Source organism: Trifolium pratense, linkage group LG6 (genome assembly GCF_020283565.1).
Source record: "Trifolium pratense cultivar HEN17-A07 linkage group LG6, ARS_RC_1.1, whole genome shotgun sequence".
Lineage (NCBI taxonomy): Eukaryota > Viridiplantae > Streptophyta > Magnoliopsida > Fabales > Fabaceae > Trifolium > Trifolium pratense.
This window is the reverse complement of record NC_060064.1, coordinates 31,417,681-31,434,259: the sequence shown is the minus strand read 5'-3', so window position 1 is coordinate 31,434,259 and position 16,579 is coordinate 31,417,681. Positions and strand designations below refer to the sequence as shown.

At 33.9% G+C, this 16,579-nt stretch overlaps 3 protein-coding genes and 1 pseudogene across 16 annotated transcripts; 1 reads left to right on the top strand and 3 right to left on the bottom strand.

Annotated features, from left to right (window-relative positions):
* Window positions 1-704: 704 nt before the first annotated feature.
* Window positions 705-5,626, bottom strand: LOC123890229. Of its 14 annotated transcripts, none has more exons than XR_006802785.1 (9): window positions 5,316-5,621; window positions 4,860-4,950; window positions 3,705-3,731; window positions 3,411-3,628; window positions 2,975-3,241; window positions 2,794-2,884; window positions 1,892-2,361; window positions 1,562-1,743; window positions 705-1,291 (listed from the first exon to the last, which is right to left on the bottom strand). XR_006802785.1 is itself a non-coding variant. In XM_045939793.1 (5 exons), exons 2-4 carry the CDS (start codon window positions 4,930-4,932, stop codon window positions 1,592-1,594), a joined length of 315 nt encoding a protein of 104 aa, XP_045795749.1. In that variant the 5' UTR covers window positions 4,933-4,950; window positions 5,316-5,610; the 3' UTR covers window positions 705-1,291; window positions 1,562-1,591. The 14 variants fall into 14 exon arrangements, 2 of the variants coding, with proteins under 2 accessions (XP_045795749.1, XP_045795748.1); XR_006802786.1 differs by having other exon boundaries at window positions 2,979-3,241; XR_006802793.1 differs by having other exon boundaries at window positions 1,566-2,361; window positions 5,316-5,626.
* Window positions 5,627-6,745: 1,119 nt separating this feature from the next.
* Window positions 6,746-10,550, top strand: LOC123892433. The gene is made up of 10 exons (XM_045942215.1): window positions 6,746-6,978; window positions 7,109-7,177; window positions 7,683-7,762; window positions 8,280-8,379; window positions 8,615-8,668; window positions 8,874-8,951; window positions 9,205-9,302; window positions 9,372-9,429; window positions 9,838-9,959; window positions 10,053-10,550. The coding sequence occupies exons 1-10, from the start codon at window positions 6,793-6,795 to the stop codon at window positions 10,222-10,224; spliced, it is 1,017 nt and encodes a 338-aa protein (XP_045798171.1). The 5' UTR covers window positions 6,746-6,792; the 3' UTR covers window positions 10,225-10,550.
* A 53-nt stretch (window positions 10,551-10,603) lies between these two features.
* Window positions 10,604-13,745, bottom strand: LOC123892432 (annotated as a pseudogene).
* Window positions 13,746-14,830: 1,085 nt separating this feature from the next.
* LOC123891536 (BAG family molecular chaperone regulator 6-like) lies at window positions 14,831-16,161 on the bottom strand. The gene has a single exon (XM_045941418.1). It carries the CDS (start codon window positions 16,040-16,042, stop codon window positions 14,960-14,962), a length of 1,083 nt encoding a protein of 360 aa, XP_045797374.1. The 5' UTR covers window positions 16,043-16,161; the 3' UTR covers window positions 14,831-14,959.
* Between the last annotated feature and the right edge of the window lie 418 nt (window positions 16,162-16,579).

The window sequence follows — 16,579 nt, the reverse complement described above, 5'->3', positions numbered from 1 at the left end:
AGGTAGGACGATTTCACGCCAAAATTAGTCCTTGAACCAAATTAAACAGTTTTGTGGGCTAAATACCGGTGATGAAAACAATTTTTTTTTTTTAAAGAAATCAAACCACATGCTAACTTAATGAAAGGGTCAAACAATTCGTTCAGGAGAACTCGGATTTGATTATTTATAGGAACAAGCTTTTATTAGATTTTTGGTATTTTTACTTTTTGTTAAGCTTATAAATTAATCAATGATTCGGTTAATTGCTTTCAATAGTTTGATTGTGATTTTTGTTTCTTTCAAGAGATTATTCCAAAAAAGAAAGGTTGTATACCTGTGCTTGATTGAATTTTCAATGCTATGTTTTAATTAAACAGTTAGATTCCACTCGTCCGTACCATATATCTTGGATTGTATGTTTCTTAACTAATCCAAAGTGTTAACACAAAGATTTTTGGATTTTTGAGAACTAAACTAGTGAAAAATATGTAAATAAAAGTGATGGAGGCCAAACATATCTAGAAAATTCAGTCTGATTACCAGTTACCACAATTGTGATTGTTGTTGGATATTCAATTATTCTTTAATTTTGAGATAAACTTGGATACTCTTGATTGAGAATTTAGTTTTGAATTTGAACTAAAATTAAGAATTTTACTTTTTTCATCTAGATTCAATTTGGCTACAAATATTCATATATAGAAATAAAAGCTTGTGGCTCGTATATAAAATATGTCCTTCTAGTTGTAAATATATTATATCAAAACAAAACAAATGTTTGATACTATTCAAGATACAAAATTGTAAACTCACCTAATTAATCAAAGAAATTATGTTCATTATGAAATTATTCTCAACAATAATATCATTAACATCAAAGTGCATGGAGCTTCACCTAGCTGTGGAGACCAAAATGAAGAAGATCCTTAACCCGCCCGTTCCGTTAGGGATGTCACTACATTCACCAACTTGTTCATGAAAGTCCATACCTTGTATTACCTTGATCTTGTTAACCGATAGGCAACCCTTGCTGTCCTTCACGGGATCGGGGCTGAACACTATATCAATATGGTTCCTCAAAGTAGGATTATCCTTAATCCAATCCACACTTGGTTAATAGCATATTTCTCAGCGTATTCTAACATAACAGATATTTCTCAGTGTATTCAAAATAGGCCAACATAAGCCATTAATATTCAAAATACACTTAAAATTAAGTTGGCAATATATGCCACTAATGTTCAAAATACATCAAAAGCAACTTGACAACTTAGGCCACTAATACATTATGTTCTTCCTTGCTGCATCCCTGCAATCAAAACAAAACAAAAAGAGTTCCAGAGAACACAGTTTGCATTAGCATAAGATATTATGATCTAACTAATTCAAATATCAAAACACAAAGGGCACAACAAGTTAAGCGTGTGGATACACAACTATGTGATTACAATGCCTGTCATCCAAGATGATTGCATTTGCAGGTGTATAATTCCAAAACACAACTTAGCAGCAAACAAATCAAAGCTATGTCGTTTCTTTTAATTAAATAAATAAAAGTTAGAAGAAGTGAAGAACATACCTACTTATCAAGGGATAGTTTCACGTCTTATCACATCTTGAGAAATGTTTCACGTCTTGTCACATTCTTTAGCTCAGATCCATCAGAAAAAAGTTCAATAGAATCTTTCAATTGATCAACGGACAAACGCCCAATCTCGCGAAGATAGGCGAGTTGCGCAGAAATTTTCTCTCCCGCCCGATCTGAAAATATCATTGCCAACATGTTACCTGATGATCCTGAAGATCTCATTTTCTTGATTGAAAGTAGTGAACTATTTAATGTTTCAGTGACAGTGCAGGTTTATGGCTTAAGAATACATTGAGGGACTACTGTAAGATGTACGACGACCTTGGAAGCCTCGGTTCACCGGAGTTGGTTCGGAACCTTCCCGGGAACCGACTTCGAGTCGGACTGGGGCTTCAGTGGGATGTTCCCCGGTATGCTGCAACCCTGCAACTTTGTGTCGGAACAAAGGTCTTGCTGTATCAGCTTGAAAGGGCGAAAGAAATTACTCCAGCATTGAGAGATTTCCTTGCTAACCCAGCGGTGGAGTTCGTCGGATTTCTGGATCCTGAAGTTGTGGTCGACAAACTCCGCCATTCACGACACAGCTTGCAGTTAACCTAAGGAAATATCTACCGTTCAAACTTTCTCGCATGACCTTAACCCAGATCGTCGAGTCTGAGTTAGGGATTAGAGGATATCCCTTGACATGTATCAGAGGATACCCTTGGTGCTATCAAGTATGTTTCGCAGCAATGTGTCCACATCGGTCTCCAAATTAACAGCCCCATCAAAATCATTTACCTCGAACTTGTCTACATATAAAATTAAAGTCAGTTAGTTTAAAAAGAATGAATTTTTTATAATGGAAATCATAACAAAATTGAAATTTTATTAACAACTAGTCACTAGGGTTTCTGGTTTAACATTTGCAAAGTTTAAAATAACGAATGGATTTCACTTTGAAATCATTACAACAAAAAAATTTCATGAGATTCTAAAATATGCAGGTACTAATTAATCAGAAGAAGCAACAAAATTCACACGCAATGGAGAACACAAAATTCAAAAATTAACACGCAACAAATTTGTTTATTCAAATAGAGTAGAGGTAACATAAAAATACTATCATTTGATTAATTCATTAAAACAGCAAATATTCTGAAATCTCTCCACTACTGCTATACAATCAATCATCCCTAACCATGTTTGATGCTATTCAAATACAAACATGTAAACTCACTCACCTTGATTAATCAAAGAAATTACAGTCGGTATGAAATCATCCTCAAAAGTAGCATCAGTAACATCAAACTCCATCGAGCTTCACCTAGCTAGCTGTGGAATATACATATAGAAGAGATTTAGCAGAGAGATTAACAGAACACAGATGAGTAAAATTAATTAATAAATGCAACAAATACATACATACATATATAGAGGATTATTGAAACACCTCTTTCTATGTTTATACTTATTTTTCTCAGTATACTATTCTGGAGACTTCACGTGCAGAGAGAAAGATGGATTTGTGGTCGAGCGATGTCGACAAATAGGTCCTCCTCCTGAAGATCCACCCGAAGACTGGCCCGAAGACTGGCCACTACCTAAACTATGAGTGTATGGTCCTGGACGTACGGTGGAAATTATCATTTTGTGGAACTTAAACAGATCTTCGATTTTCTTAGCTAGATTCTGGTAGAAAACAGGGGCATCATGTTAGTCACTCCATTCTAAAACTAAAAGCATTGGTTTTGGTCCAATTTGCTTTGTAGGGGTGTGCAATTTGTAATAATATAAATCGGCTTAGAGAAATTAATACGAGCTACTCTCAAACCCACATAATATCATGTAAATTAGATACCTCAGGGGGTTCCTCCGTAATTGTTTCAGTCTCTTCCGCAAAGATGCTTCATCTCTAGGTCTCTCCGTAGGAAAGTTTTGTTCGATGAGGCGGTTAACCTCAGATACAGCTTCATCCCAATATTTTGAGTCTTTGCTGCTTCTACCCTTCTCCTGGGCAGTTATGAAAATATCCAGCATTTTCTCGTCTAATAATAGTGGCCAGTGTTCATCAATTTTCTACAATGGAGTAAAATAATTAACAACAAGACTTCACTAATTAACAATTAAACATTAAATTAATATTTTAACCTACCTTTGTAGCCATTAAATTGATCTTCGGCTGAAAAAAACAAAAATTAATATTTGAATAAGATGAAGAAAAAGATGAAGAAAAAGATGAAGAACAGATTCAAGTAATATCAAGATGAAGAACCTTTTTCAAATTTTCAGAACAAGATGAAGAACAAGATGAAGAACCAGATTCGGATTTTATTTGATTTTTTCCTAATATTAGAATTGGTAATGAAAAAGTAGAGAGTGAAAGTGTTTTTCTCTTCATACGGAAGAGATTAGGTTGGATAGATGGGTAATTAATTAGGTTAAGTAGAAGGGGAATTAATTGAAAGCACAGATTGAAGGTGGAGGAAGAGATTGATGTGATTTGCAGAATTGAATGAAAATGTTTTTCTTCCATGCAAACAGAGTTCCCGATGATTGACCGCTTGGGAAAAGTGTTTCGCCGGTTTTTTGTTTTTGGTTACAAGTTTCGCCGGGTTTGATGCGGGTCGAAAACAACACAAAACTGCAAATTTAAAAATTTTCTATTTTAGTTTTTAAAAATTTAAAAAGAAAAATACTTATTTGAAAAATTCAAAATATAAGCAAAAAAATTCAAACTTAAAAAATGCAAACATATTTTATGGTCAGTGAATCACCGTATGATGTTACTACTTCCAAAAAATATTATAAATTCAAACATATTTTATGGTCATTGTATCACCGTATGGTCAGGCCGCCCATAATGGTGGGGCCCGACAATTTTAAACGTCCGTTTTTCTATTGATTCCGGAAAGAGCCACCGTTGGCCGTTAGCCTTAGTCGTTACTATACCTCTCGGCCTTCTCCCTCTTCTCTCTGGTTTTTGTGTGTGGTTCATCTGTTTCAGAGTAACATCCTCTGTTTCCTCTGTTTCAGTTTAGTGACTTCATTCTCTGTTCAATTATTCTCTAAATGGCTTCAACCAATGGCTCTGGTGTTCAAGAATTTCCGGCTAGCGCTGTGCTATGAACGCATTAAAGTTTCTAGATATATACAATTATTGTTTCTAAATTGGATTCAATTTGTTGTTAATTTTTTTCACTTTTTGATTTATTTACAAACTTATGAATTTATGGTTATTAAACTAGCTTAATCTTGTGATTTAACCATGTTTGATGCTATTCAAATACAAAGTTGTAAACTCACTCACCTTGATTAATCAAAGAAATTACAGTCGGTACGAAATCATCCTCAAAAGTAGCATCACTAACATCAAACTCCATCGAGCTTCACCTAGCTAGCTGTGGAATATACATATAGAAGAGATTTAGCAGAGAGATTAACAGAACACAGATGAGTAAAATTAATTAATAAATGCAACAAATACATACATACATACATATATAGAGGATTATTGAAACAATTTTTTGGCAGAAGCTGGAAAAAAATCTTAGGCCTGTATGAGTATGATTAAAGAGTATTGAAATAAAACAACAAAAATTGAAACCAACAAAGACATATGAAGGGGAAAAGAAAAAGTGAGATTTGAGAAGACCATAACAAAGATAAAAGTAAAGTAACAATAATAAAACAAAACATAGTAGTAGAAACTAGAAAGAAAGAAAGAACACTCTTACCAAAGAAAGAAATAACACAAAATCCTTACTTTTCCCTTTTTGTTTCCTCTCTTTCAAACACCTCTTCCGCGCTGGATCTGTGATGAAGGAGAAGGAAGCGCTGGTGATTGGCTGTTGTGATGGTGGTGGTGCCAACGGTTGTGGTTGTGGTTGTGAGGAAAGTGTGCTTTGATACTATTGAAAGCTTAGAATTGAATTGAATTGAAGAAGATGAAGATTTTAGACTTGTTTCTGTTTCAGAATCCTCTTTGCTCTGAATTTTGACTCTATCTATAAATACTAAAAAATTAGGGTTAAAGTGTTGTTTGAACTTTCAACTAAAGTAAAACGTGAAAACTGACAAGAAAGATAAACTAAAAATGTGATCTCATCTCATGTTATAACATTTTATTTTTATGAAAATGGAATCTAGGATTTCATGTATTTTACAAAACTTAGATGATATTTCATGAATTCTGTAATTTGATCTCAAACTGAATCTCAAAACAAAAGAAAAATTGATGATTAGTTGGTTAGTTCAGTGTCGATTGACGTTCTATAAGTTTTTATTTGGTTAGTGTCCGTTTGGTTCAACTGAGAGGAGAAATTTTAATGAAGGAGAGGGAAAGGGATGAGGGAGATAAAAGTCTTTTTTTTTTTGTCAAGTCTTTTTTTTTTGTCAAGTAATCTAATGGCAAGACTCACACATTTAAATATGGAGAAACGTAGAATCCGGGGTTCGAACCCCGACCACTCCAATAATATCCATAATAATTACCATTTGAGCTACACTTATGGGACGGAGATGAAAGTCATTTTAATTAAATATACGTTTGGTTTAAAAGAGGGAGGAGGTGATATATTTTAATTAAACATATGTTTGGTTCACAAATGGATGAAAGATATTTTAAAAATAATTTACTTTTTTATCCTTAAAATCTTATAACACTCCTATTTTAAAAACTAATATATCTTTATTACTGATGCATGAGAGCCGATTGTGCTTATCGAGGAAAATTACCGTAACATTCAATAAAATTATAGAGATTTTTCTAAGTTTGGTGGATTCTAGAAATCTGGTGGATTCCAAAGCTTTATCTGACAGATTTGTCGCTTGCAAACATATATTCTTGTTATAGGATTAACGTTTGTCGATCCTTCGCGCTTCCGACTACGTCAGTTGGTTATATCAAAAAAGTTTGAGGGCTCATTCCCAATATATTTCTACTAGTTTCAGTTTTACAGTTACTAATTCGACACATTATTTTTTCACGCACTATTTCTCTTTCGGACCACATACTATAATTTATTTGCTAAATGACCACTTTGTTTTTTATGGCTTTCAAATATATCACCTTACTAAGTCAAAAACCACAAAATTTAAAAGACTTATTTATTTTTAAAAAAAACTTAAAAAGTTATTACAAAATCAAAATTTAAAATATTCTCAATGTATTTGGACTATAAATTAAACTACTTTTTTATTTTAAGAAATTGGGTGGGTAATTTATGAACACATAACATGAAATGGCGCTAAGATTGAGTATGACTGTACTTTCTTCATTCTCTGTTGTATCTCCAAATCATTGTTTCAGATTCAGAACCTTTGCTACTACAAATCCAATTACAATGTCGCTCAGTGAAAACCCTTCAACTTCTTCAACCTCTAAAATCATTGATTCTCATCTACATGTCTGGGCTTCCCCTCAAGAGGTAACATAACAAACTTCACTTTATTATTATCTTTTATTTTTCTATCATTTTCTTTCATAGCTTTATTTCTTCATACACCAATTATTCACCTTTTTTTATTTATAATTATTTTGATTTTTTGAACACTAAGGCTAGTAAATTTCCTTATTCTCCTGGACAAGAACCCAATTTACCAGGACATGTTGATTTTCTACTCCAGGTTTGTATTTTAGTCCCTTTGCAATATCTATAGGGTCTGTTTGGATTAACTTATTATTTTTCAGCGTATGCAAAACATCTTATACAAATAAATAAGCTTTTATGTATTATTTATAAGTTTGTTAAGATATTTTATGAAACAAACTTATAAAGATACAATTTTTACTAGTTAGAACTTATGAGTTAACATAAAAGTTTATTTATTTGCATAAGTTACTTTTCATGAGCTCAAAAATAAGTTAATCCAAATGGGTCCATATTTTTTTATGATTTTGTAGACGATGAGTTTCAGTTAAGGTTGAATGATCAAGAGTATCCGAATTCAAACCTGACTGAAACAATTATTGGTCAAACTTTACTTATCTCTCAATCGAACGCTTTCCTCTATTATTGAATGTGATTTAGTTTCCTTTGATCCTAATTAATTGGTTGATGATACTTACATAGAAACTGATTCTGATTGGATTTGTGTTATGTATAATGGATACTGTACCTAATTTTTGCAGTGTATGGAGGAAGCAGGAGTAGATGGTGCACTCATTGTGCAACCGATTAATCATAAATTTGATCATAGTTATGTCACAAGGTATATATGTTCAATTTTTCTTTTAATTTTTTCCCGTTTGATGAAAGAATAATTCAATGATCAAGACCCTGTTTGGATAAATAGCTTAATTAGGTGCACATAGGAACTTATCATAGAAGTGCTTATGTATAGGTTATTTTTATAATAAAAGATAACATAAAGGCAAACTGTTTGAATCTATCTAATTAAAAAGTTCTTTTCATAAATCATAAGCATTCTTGGAGAGTTTATAGAAATAAGTTGAAAATACTTATAGACATGTCTGTCATATCATATAAATTGTTTCCACAAACTCTCCCAAGCAATCTCACGGATGCTTATGTCATATATAAACTCAAATTCATCAATCCAAATAGGCTCTCAGTGCTTTGTTGTTGTTCAAAAATACTGAAATGACGGTTAGTGACGATCGAATATCTAGTTTTAAAATGATATCTCAACATTTAACTTTTATTACATGCTAGAATTGCTCATATCAATTTATAATGTTTTATGCATGTTATTGTTCATTGGACAGTGTTTTGAAGAAATATCCGACCAAATTTATTGGTTGTTGTCTTGCTAATCCTGCTGATGATGGAGGCGGGCTTAAGCAGTTTGAACATCTTGTTCTTGAGGTATAACGGTTCATTCTTATCACATTCTATGTAGCATCCACACTTTAGAATGAAGGCATATCCAGTGTCAAACATGTGTCGGAGTCTGACACCAACGAGACCCTAACACATATGGTTACATTCAATCACTTTCATTATTTCAAATTAGTATCGATCTTTGAAAGTTCGTCTTAAATCACATAACACAGCTGAGTTCTTTAAAAAGCAACTGATGTCTTCTTTTTATATGTGTTAGGAAGGATACCGTGCTGTTAGATTCAACCCTTATTTGTGGCCATCCGGTGAAAAGGTAGGAAATTTATTTTCGCACATATATATCAGTCATTGCATGGTATAAGCTGAAGAAATAGTACCAATTATATTACTTTGATCAGTTAAGTAGTTAGTAATTATTACGGCCGACCAAAAGGGAAGGCAAAAGCATTCTATTTTTCTCTTATTGTTTATCGGATCAAATTGTTGACCTGTTTTATATTTAAATGATCTCATTGCAGATGACAAATGAAATAGGGAAGGCGATTTTCAAAAGGGCTGGTGAACTCAACGTACCAGTTGGCTTCATGTGTATGAAGGTATGTTTTCCCCCCTTGTATTCAAATGATGAAAACTTTTCCAAAGCTCCTTCTCCTCCCATTACTCTAATTTTGGCCTTGACTTTATTGTTAAACTTACTTTTACATGTGTATCAAAATATCAATATAATTCACTGAAGCTACTATTTGGAGAGTTTGTGAGATGTGTGGTAGTACCGTGATTGTGCAATTTCCCAAATATATGCAAAATCAGTTCATTCCAAATCATATTTAATGGGTTGAATAATTTCAGGGGCTTGATCTACATATTTCTGAAATTGAGCAATTATGCACAGAGTTTCCATCAACAGTTGTATTGCTTGATCATTTGGCCTTCTGCAAACCACCATTGTAAGCTATATTCTCTTCATGGTTTGAAGGCCCTGAGAATGTTACACTTACATGCACTCTACATTGCAGAAATGATGCGGAAAGTCTTGTATTTTCCAAGCTTTTAAATCTATCTAGATTCCCACAAGTAAGTCAAGCATCCCTATATAATTTTGTTTATTGCATTTTGCTGAATATGTAGGACGGAGTCACTGTCCTTTTTAAATGTATCGAAATCATAAAAACATTGAATGTGCCTTTTGCCGGTCAGTTTGGCTTTCAAATGTATCTTCAGTTAGTTAGTTTGGTAATTGCATGTGTCTTTAGTTTGTCAGTTTGGTCCATGAAATTACTGATAGAAGACACATATGTTTTTGAAGTTTCAAAACATAACACACACATTACATCACACATTAGGGACCAAAATGATAGTTTACTAAATTCTTCAATGTAACTTTGTGACATGCCTTATCATTGTAATTATAGTTTTTGTTTTTAACTGAAATAGTGAAGCCTCTAGCATTAGGAATACTAAATTTTGAATTTATGATGACAGGTATATGTAAAATTTAGTGCACTCTTCAGAGTATCAAGGACAAAATTTCCTTATCTGGATTTGTCTCCTCATTTGTCCGAAGTTGTCTCTAGCTTTGGTGCTAACCATGTAATATGGGGCAGGTAACTTCCGTACAGCAAAAAATAGGAAAAATGGTATAAGAATTTTGTTCATAAAACAATCATGTTAAGCTTTATTCAACCTGGTTGTTGCAGTGATTTTCCATTTGTTGTTCCTGAATGTGGATACAAAGGAGCTAAAGAAGCAGTGCATCTTATTACTAATCAGATTCCTCTTCCTTCATCTGATTTGGAGTGGATCATGGGCAAGACTGCTGCACAACTGTTCCATAGCCAATTGAGTTCTGCTAAACAAGATTTTCTTTGAGAGTGAGAATTATGCCTCAAGGTTGAGCCTTACAAACATTTTTTGCTTATGTTTGATTTGACTTTTCTGTTCTCAATCTTGCATATGGTACTGCTTTCACAAACACGCTGCGAAAGCAAACTTAGGCTTAGATGTTACGTATTATTGTATGTCAAATTCAACATAAACAAATTGCGTCACATAACATCTGTTTATGATGTTATATGCTTGCTATCTAGTGTAATTTTAATTGGATTTGATTCACATTCTTTGCATATGATTATTGTAAAAGATGTTATACTTTAAGGAAAAGATATTAAAAGATATATAATACTACATTCCTCAAACAGGGAAATATAACTTTATTACAAACACCTGTAACAATTAACACCACATGAAACTAATTTATTCTTCTGTGATTGGCACCAGCTCTATTGTTTGTCCTTTTCAATCTTATGCTAAATATGCTTTCAACAAGCCTTGAAAGCCATTGAGGTTTCCCATTGAAGAACACATTATATCCCAAGAGCATCCCAAATACCGATCCACATCCATATCCTATTACTACTGTTTTCCAGCCAAATCCCGATTCCTCGTCATCGTTAGATGTTGAATATGGTGACCGATCTTCATCATTTTTGCATGATTTAGACAATGGGAATCCACATAACATTGTATTTCCTTCATAGGAATCATTTCCAAATGTATTAAACTGTTGGCCGTTAGGTATGATTCCCTCAAGATGGTTTTGTGAAAAGTTCAAAAAGGAGAGAAAATTCAGCTTTGTGAGAGCCATAGGAATCTCACCCCTCAATTTGTTCCTTGAGAGGTCCAACCACTCCAAATTTCTCAAATAACTCAAAGATTGTGGAATATTACCTGTGATTCCATTGTTTGAAAGGTTAAGACCTTTGAGAGAATTTAATTCTCCAATGACTTGTGGAATTTCTCCTTCAAACATGTTATTTGATAAATCAATAGTTGTGAAAGTAGTCAATATCCTCGTTAGCTCTATAGAAAAACCTTTAATTGTGACTACCACAGAATCATTATAGTAATTGGCCACACCCATGTATTGCAAACCAGTTTTATTATCAATCACATTCATCATTCCTCGAAAGTTCTTGAAGCACGATGTTGGCAATGGGCCGCTAAAATTGTTACCAGAGACATCGTAAATTCTCAACTTAGGAAATGGATGCTTCGTACTAGAACAGGTGATTGAACCATGAAGTTCATTTGATCGTAAACTGAGTACCTGTAACTCTTGTAGGGTTTCTAGCCAATTGGGAAATGTATCATCTATGTTGTTGTCTCCAAGGTCCAAAACTTCGAGTTTTGTGCAGCGAGCCAAAGACTGTGGCATAGTTCCTTCCAATCGGTTTCCATTCAACTTTATGGTCTGAAATGAATTTTCTTTGGAAAAGTTTCTAGGAATGCTTCCATAGAGGTTGTTCATTTGCATATCAAAGACAGAAAGAGAAGGAAATGTTCCCAAGCATTGTGGAATCGCGCCTGTTAAATTATTGTGAGCCAAATTGAGCACATTCAAGGAACTTGCATTGCACAATGACATAGCAATGTCTCCTGTGAAGTTGTTGTTTGAGAGTAAAAATAATTGAATTCCATAGGGTGGAATTGGAAGAACTCCTTGCAACTTGTTGTAACTGAGATCAATATGTTGAATATCCTTCCATGTGCGCAAGAGCTTCTCATGAAACCAGCTAGGAACTTTCCCTTGAATTTTGTTATTCGAGAGATCTAATTCTTGCAGATTTTGAATTCGTGCTAAGAATTTAGGAAACTTATTAATATTACAAGAAGATAGATATAACACCCCAAGGTTCTGTAAGATGTGGTCGGCACTATCAATGTTGAGAGATAGAAAACTATTGTGAGAAAGATCAAGGAATGATAGTTCCTTAAGATTTGAAAATTGGTGAAAGTTTACAACACCACTTAAGTTGGTTGATGATAAACTTAAGTCAGAAAGATTTTGAAATTTATATATTGAATTTGGAAAATCACCTTGTATGTTGTTATTAGAGAGAGAAAGATATCTCAAAGAATAAGTTGAGAATTCACCAATAGAACCTGTTAATTGGTTGTCACTGAGACCCAACTCAGACACTAAAGGCAAGGAATAACACCAATGAGGAATTGTTCCATTTAACATGTTATTAGACAAAGCTAGAAGATTTAATTTTGAATGTTTAGTGATTTCAGTTGGAATGGGACCTACTAATTTATTAAGTGACAAATCAAGATGAGATAGTTGAGTTAGATTAAACAATGATGATGGAACTAGGCCACTTAGATTGTTATCAGAAAATGTTAAATATTCTAATTTGGTTAATTTTTCAAAAACATTTGGGACTTTACCACTAAAGTTATTAACTTGAAGATCAAGGTAAGTGAGGTGTGTAAGTTTGGAAAGTGATGATGGGATCTCACCTTTAAGATTGTTGCCAGCAAGATTCAAGGATGTGAGTTGAGTGAGGTTTCCAAAAGATAGAGGAAGCAACCCATCAAAATAGCACTCTGTAAGAGTTAATTGAGTAAGAGATTTCAACTTCCCTATCGAATAAGGAATTTCACCTGAGAAAGCAGTGTAAGAGAGGTCCAAGTACCTCAAAGGAGTGCTCGAGTTGAACTTTGGAAGTTGACCACTAAGGTTTTGATTAGATGACAATTCTAGTTCATGTAGATTAGGTGAAGAGATGATGTCACTTGGAAAATTTCCTTGCAACCCAGTTTGTGCTAGACTAAGAGAAACTAAAGAGGATGACAAATTCATTAGTTGTGACAACGAGCTTCCATCGATTAATGACATGTCTACGCCATCCAAATGAAGTTGTCTTAAATTGGTTGCGTTAAGAATGAGACGCTTCCATGTGAATAGATCGAGTCTCATCGAACCACTAAGATCAAGTGAAATTAATTTCGACAAGTGAGAGATTGTGGAGGGTATTTTACCACTGAATCTGGTGGATGATAAATTGAGATGTGTGAGACTCACTAGATCACCAATTCTATAATAGATAGGAGATTCCAAAAAATCATTAAAAGCCAGATTGAGTCGTCAAAGTTGCTTGAGCTGGAAAATAGTACTATTAGGAGATAATTTACCTTCGAGACCATTGCAACTAAGATCCAAACCGACCACGTGACCTGATACAGTGTTGCACGTGACACCATCCCACTCGCAACAATCTGTGCCATTATTCCAAGATTCTATCTTCATAGAAGGATTGGAGTAACAAGGAGACCACCACTCATATGAAGTGTTGACAGCAAATGAGTTCTTGAATTGTAGCAAGGCATAGTTGTCATGATGGTTGCATAATGAGCAAATATTTGCAGGAAATTGAGTAAGAAGCAATAAGAACAAGGGGAGAAAAAAGCACACCATTATATTTGGAAATTAGCAGGCTCTATGAACTTAAACTCTTCTTTAGGATTATTATTTTGTATGTAACTATAGTATTGATTAGCTTCTATTTATCGGTTGGCTTATTACATGGAGGGTTTGAAACGTTTCTTGATAGGGGTTGGTCAAGGATTAAAATACAATGACACATAGCATTGACACCAAAGGCTTGAATTGTTGACAAATTAAGATTTTTGGTAATTTTCCATGAAGTGTTTACTTTTCTTCCAGCCATCATTTCTGACTAAAATAATATACTCCCTCCGGTCTTAAATATAAGCAAAAGTCAAAATGTATTTGACTTAGATTTAGACTAAATACATTTGGACTTTTGCTTATATTTAAGATCGGAGGAAGTAATATACACTACTTAATATTTATATTGATTATAAAAGTGCAAGACCATGACTTTTTTTATAAATGTTGCAGGGGTTGTAGCAATACAATGATATTAAAAGACATACTACTATAATACTACATTCCTGTTGGAAATTGTATGAAAAGATTGGTTGAAACTTGGTAAGAAATAAACAAAAGTTATAAGACTTTGAATTAATGTGTGAATTTGAGAAGTTGTAGAAGTCTCACATTGAAGGGACTACACATTTTTTGCCTCACTTGAATCAAAGGTTAATTTTCCAATTTTAATTTGCTTACTGCCTTACATATTCAATGTTAATGATAGCGCCTTATTGCTTTGTTGGACTCCAGTCCCTTCTACTTTATGCACATAAGTTGGTTTAAAGTCATGACTACTCAAAGTAACATGGTAAGAATAAGAAGCCTTGGAAATGATATGCACAGAATCACACAATGCAATTAATGAAGGCTAAACCACCCTTGTTATCTTTCTGTTGCATAAAAATAGTAGTATAGTCACATTCACTTAATCTATTTGAATCTTTGATTGAATTTGTGGCCTACTCAAGGAAACATGTTGTGGAAAGATGAGTTGATCAAGAAGTATTTCAAAGCAAGCATCAGTGGCAGTTATAGCAGCAAAGAAAACTTGATTGTTGAGATTCAGTGTTGTAGCAAGTAAACAAACTATGAATAACTCAAATTATCTATGTTTCCAAGCCACTTCATTGAAGTTGATTACATTCATTTCTGTGTTTTACTTATCTATTTCCTTTCCAATCAGATTTTCTGTTAAGAGAAATTCATAACTAAAGAAAAAGAAATTCATTTCCAAAATTCAAAAGGCCATTGGCAAAAAAGTTCAATGAAGTTAGTTACATTGATAACAATAAAAACCTACTTGAGAAACAACAAAATAGATTACAAAAGAGAAGCCAAAATTACAAATCAAATCAAAACTCATCATCATATATAACCATTATAGTATCTATGTTTGGCATCAACATTCCTCCTCTTATTCTTCTTCCTCAACTTATCACAAATAAATGCTTTCTCAAGTTGCTCCACCCTTTGTGTGAGAGATGTAAGAAGTGATGTTTGCTTCTCATTTCTCTCAAACAATTGTGCCATCATATCCATCATTTTCTCATTGTCCTCCATCATCCTTTTCAACATTTTCCTATTCCCATCAACTTCCTCACATTCAATTCCAATTTTACCCTCCTCTTTCACCATTACACTATCCACCTCAATTCCCTCCTCCACTAAACTTGTTCCCACACTCTCTTCTACCTCCATCTTCTCCTCATCCTCATCTTCCTTTTCCTCTATCAAACAATTCTCTTCTTTTACATATTTACCCTCACCACCATCCACATCCTTCTCCTCATTCACCAAAGAATCCATTTTTTCATCACCCTCAATTTCCTCATCACACCCCCCATCTTCCTTCTCTGTACAATTCACCTCATTCACCAAAGCTTCAATTTTTTTACCACCCTCATTCTCCTTTTCACACCCCACTTCTTCCTTCTCCAAACATATCTCTTCAACCCCATCACACTTACCCTCACCATTTTCATCTTCAACCTCAGTTGTCATCATTTGAATTTGATCAACAAATTCTTGAAGAACAATAGCCCTTTTGATAAGCAACTTTCTCAAGTCCCTAAGAGCATAACAACAATGAAAAACTACAGAATCCAACCTAAGAAGCAAATTCATGATAGTTTCACCAATCCTTATCTTCTCCTTTTGCTCCTTCTTCATCATCTTCACCGTTTCTTCATTATTCACCTTTTTCTCAATCTCCTCCAATTCCACCTTAATCTTCAACATCTTTTTCAAACTCTTCCTCACAAGAAACCCTCTTGCAACCTTCTGAATCTTCGTCGCTGAATCGGTTCTGTTTCTCTCTGACTCAACAAAACGAACTGGAATTGAAACCACCTTCGACGGTTTCTTGTTGTAACGAGGATAATTACATTGGTTTCCGTACAAGGAAAATGGTGTTGCTGGTGTTCTCTTGTTGTTGTTGAACTGCATCATGATGTTGTTGTGTCAATAATAATGTGAATAATAATGCTTCTGATTTTTGAAAGAATTAAGGTAGTTGTGTTAATAATGTTAGTGACTTTTGAGAGAATTAATGTTGCTGTTGTTGTTGTGTTATTGAATTGAAAGACTGACGGAGCAGATTTTTATAATGAATATTGTCGGTTTCGGAATATTCGAGAAGTTTCAAGAAAAGTGAAGAATGAGATTAACTGTTTTTGCTTACGTGGCATGGGTCCCTCTCTGTTTCTCGGTGGTTCTAGAACCAACGACGAGATAGGTGCGCATGTATTCAATAATTCAATAATTCAACACTCTCAGTTGCAGTAACATATTAATTTTGTTTTTTTATTTTTTATTTTGGTCAAGTAGTCTAATGGCCAGAAAACTCACCTTGAATGTAAATAAGTGGAGTGTCCCGAGTTCAAACCCGGGCTTCTGCACATATAGTACGATGTTCCTGTTAACTGAACTAAACTCACGAGGCTCATTGATACATATCTATGTAAGTTATAAAAAAATAATAACAAG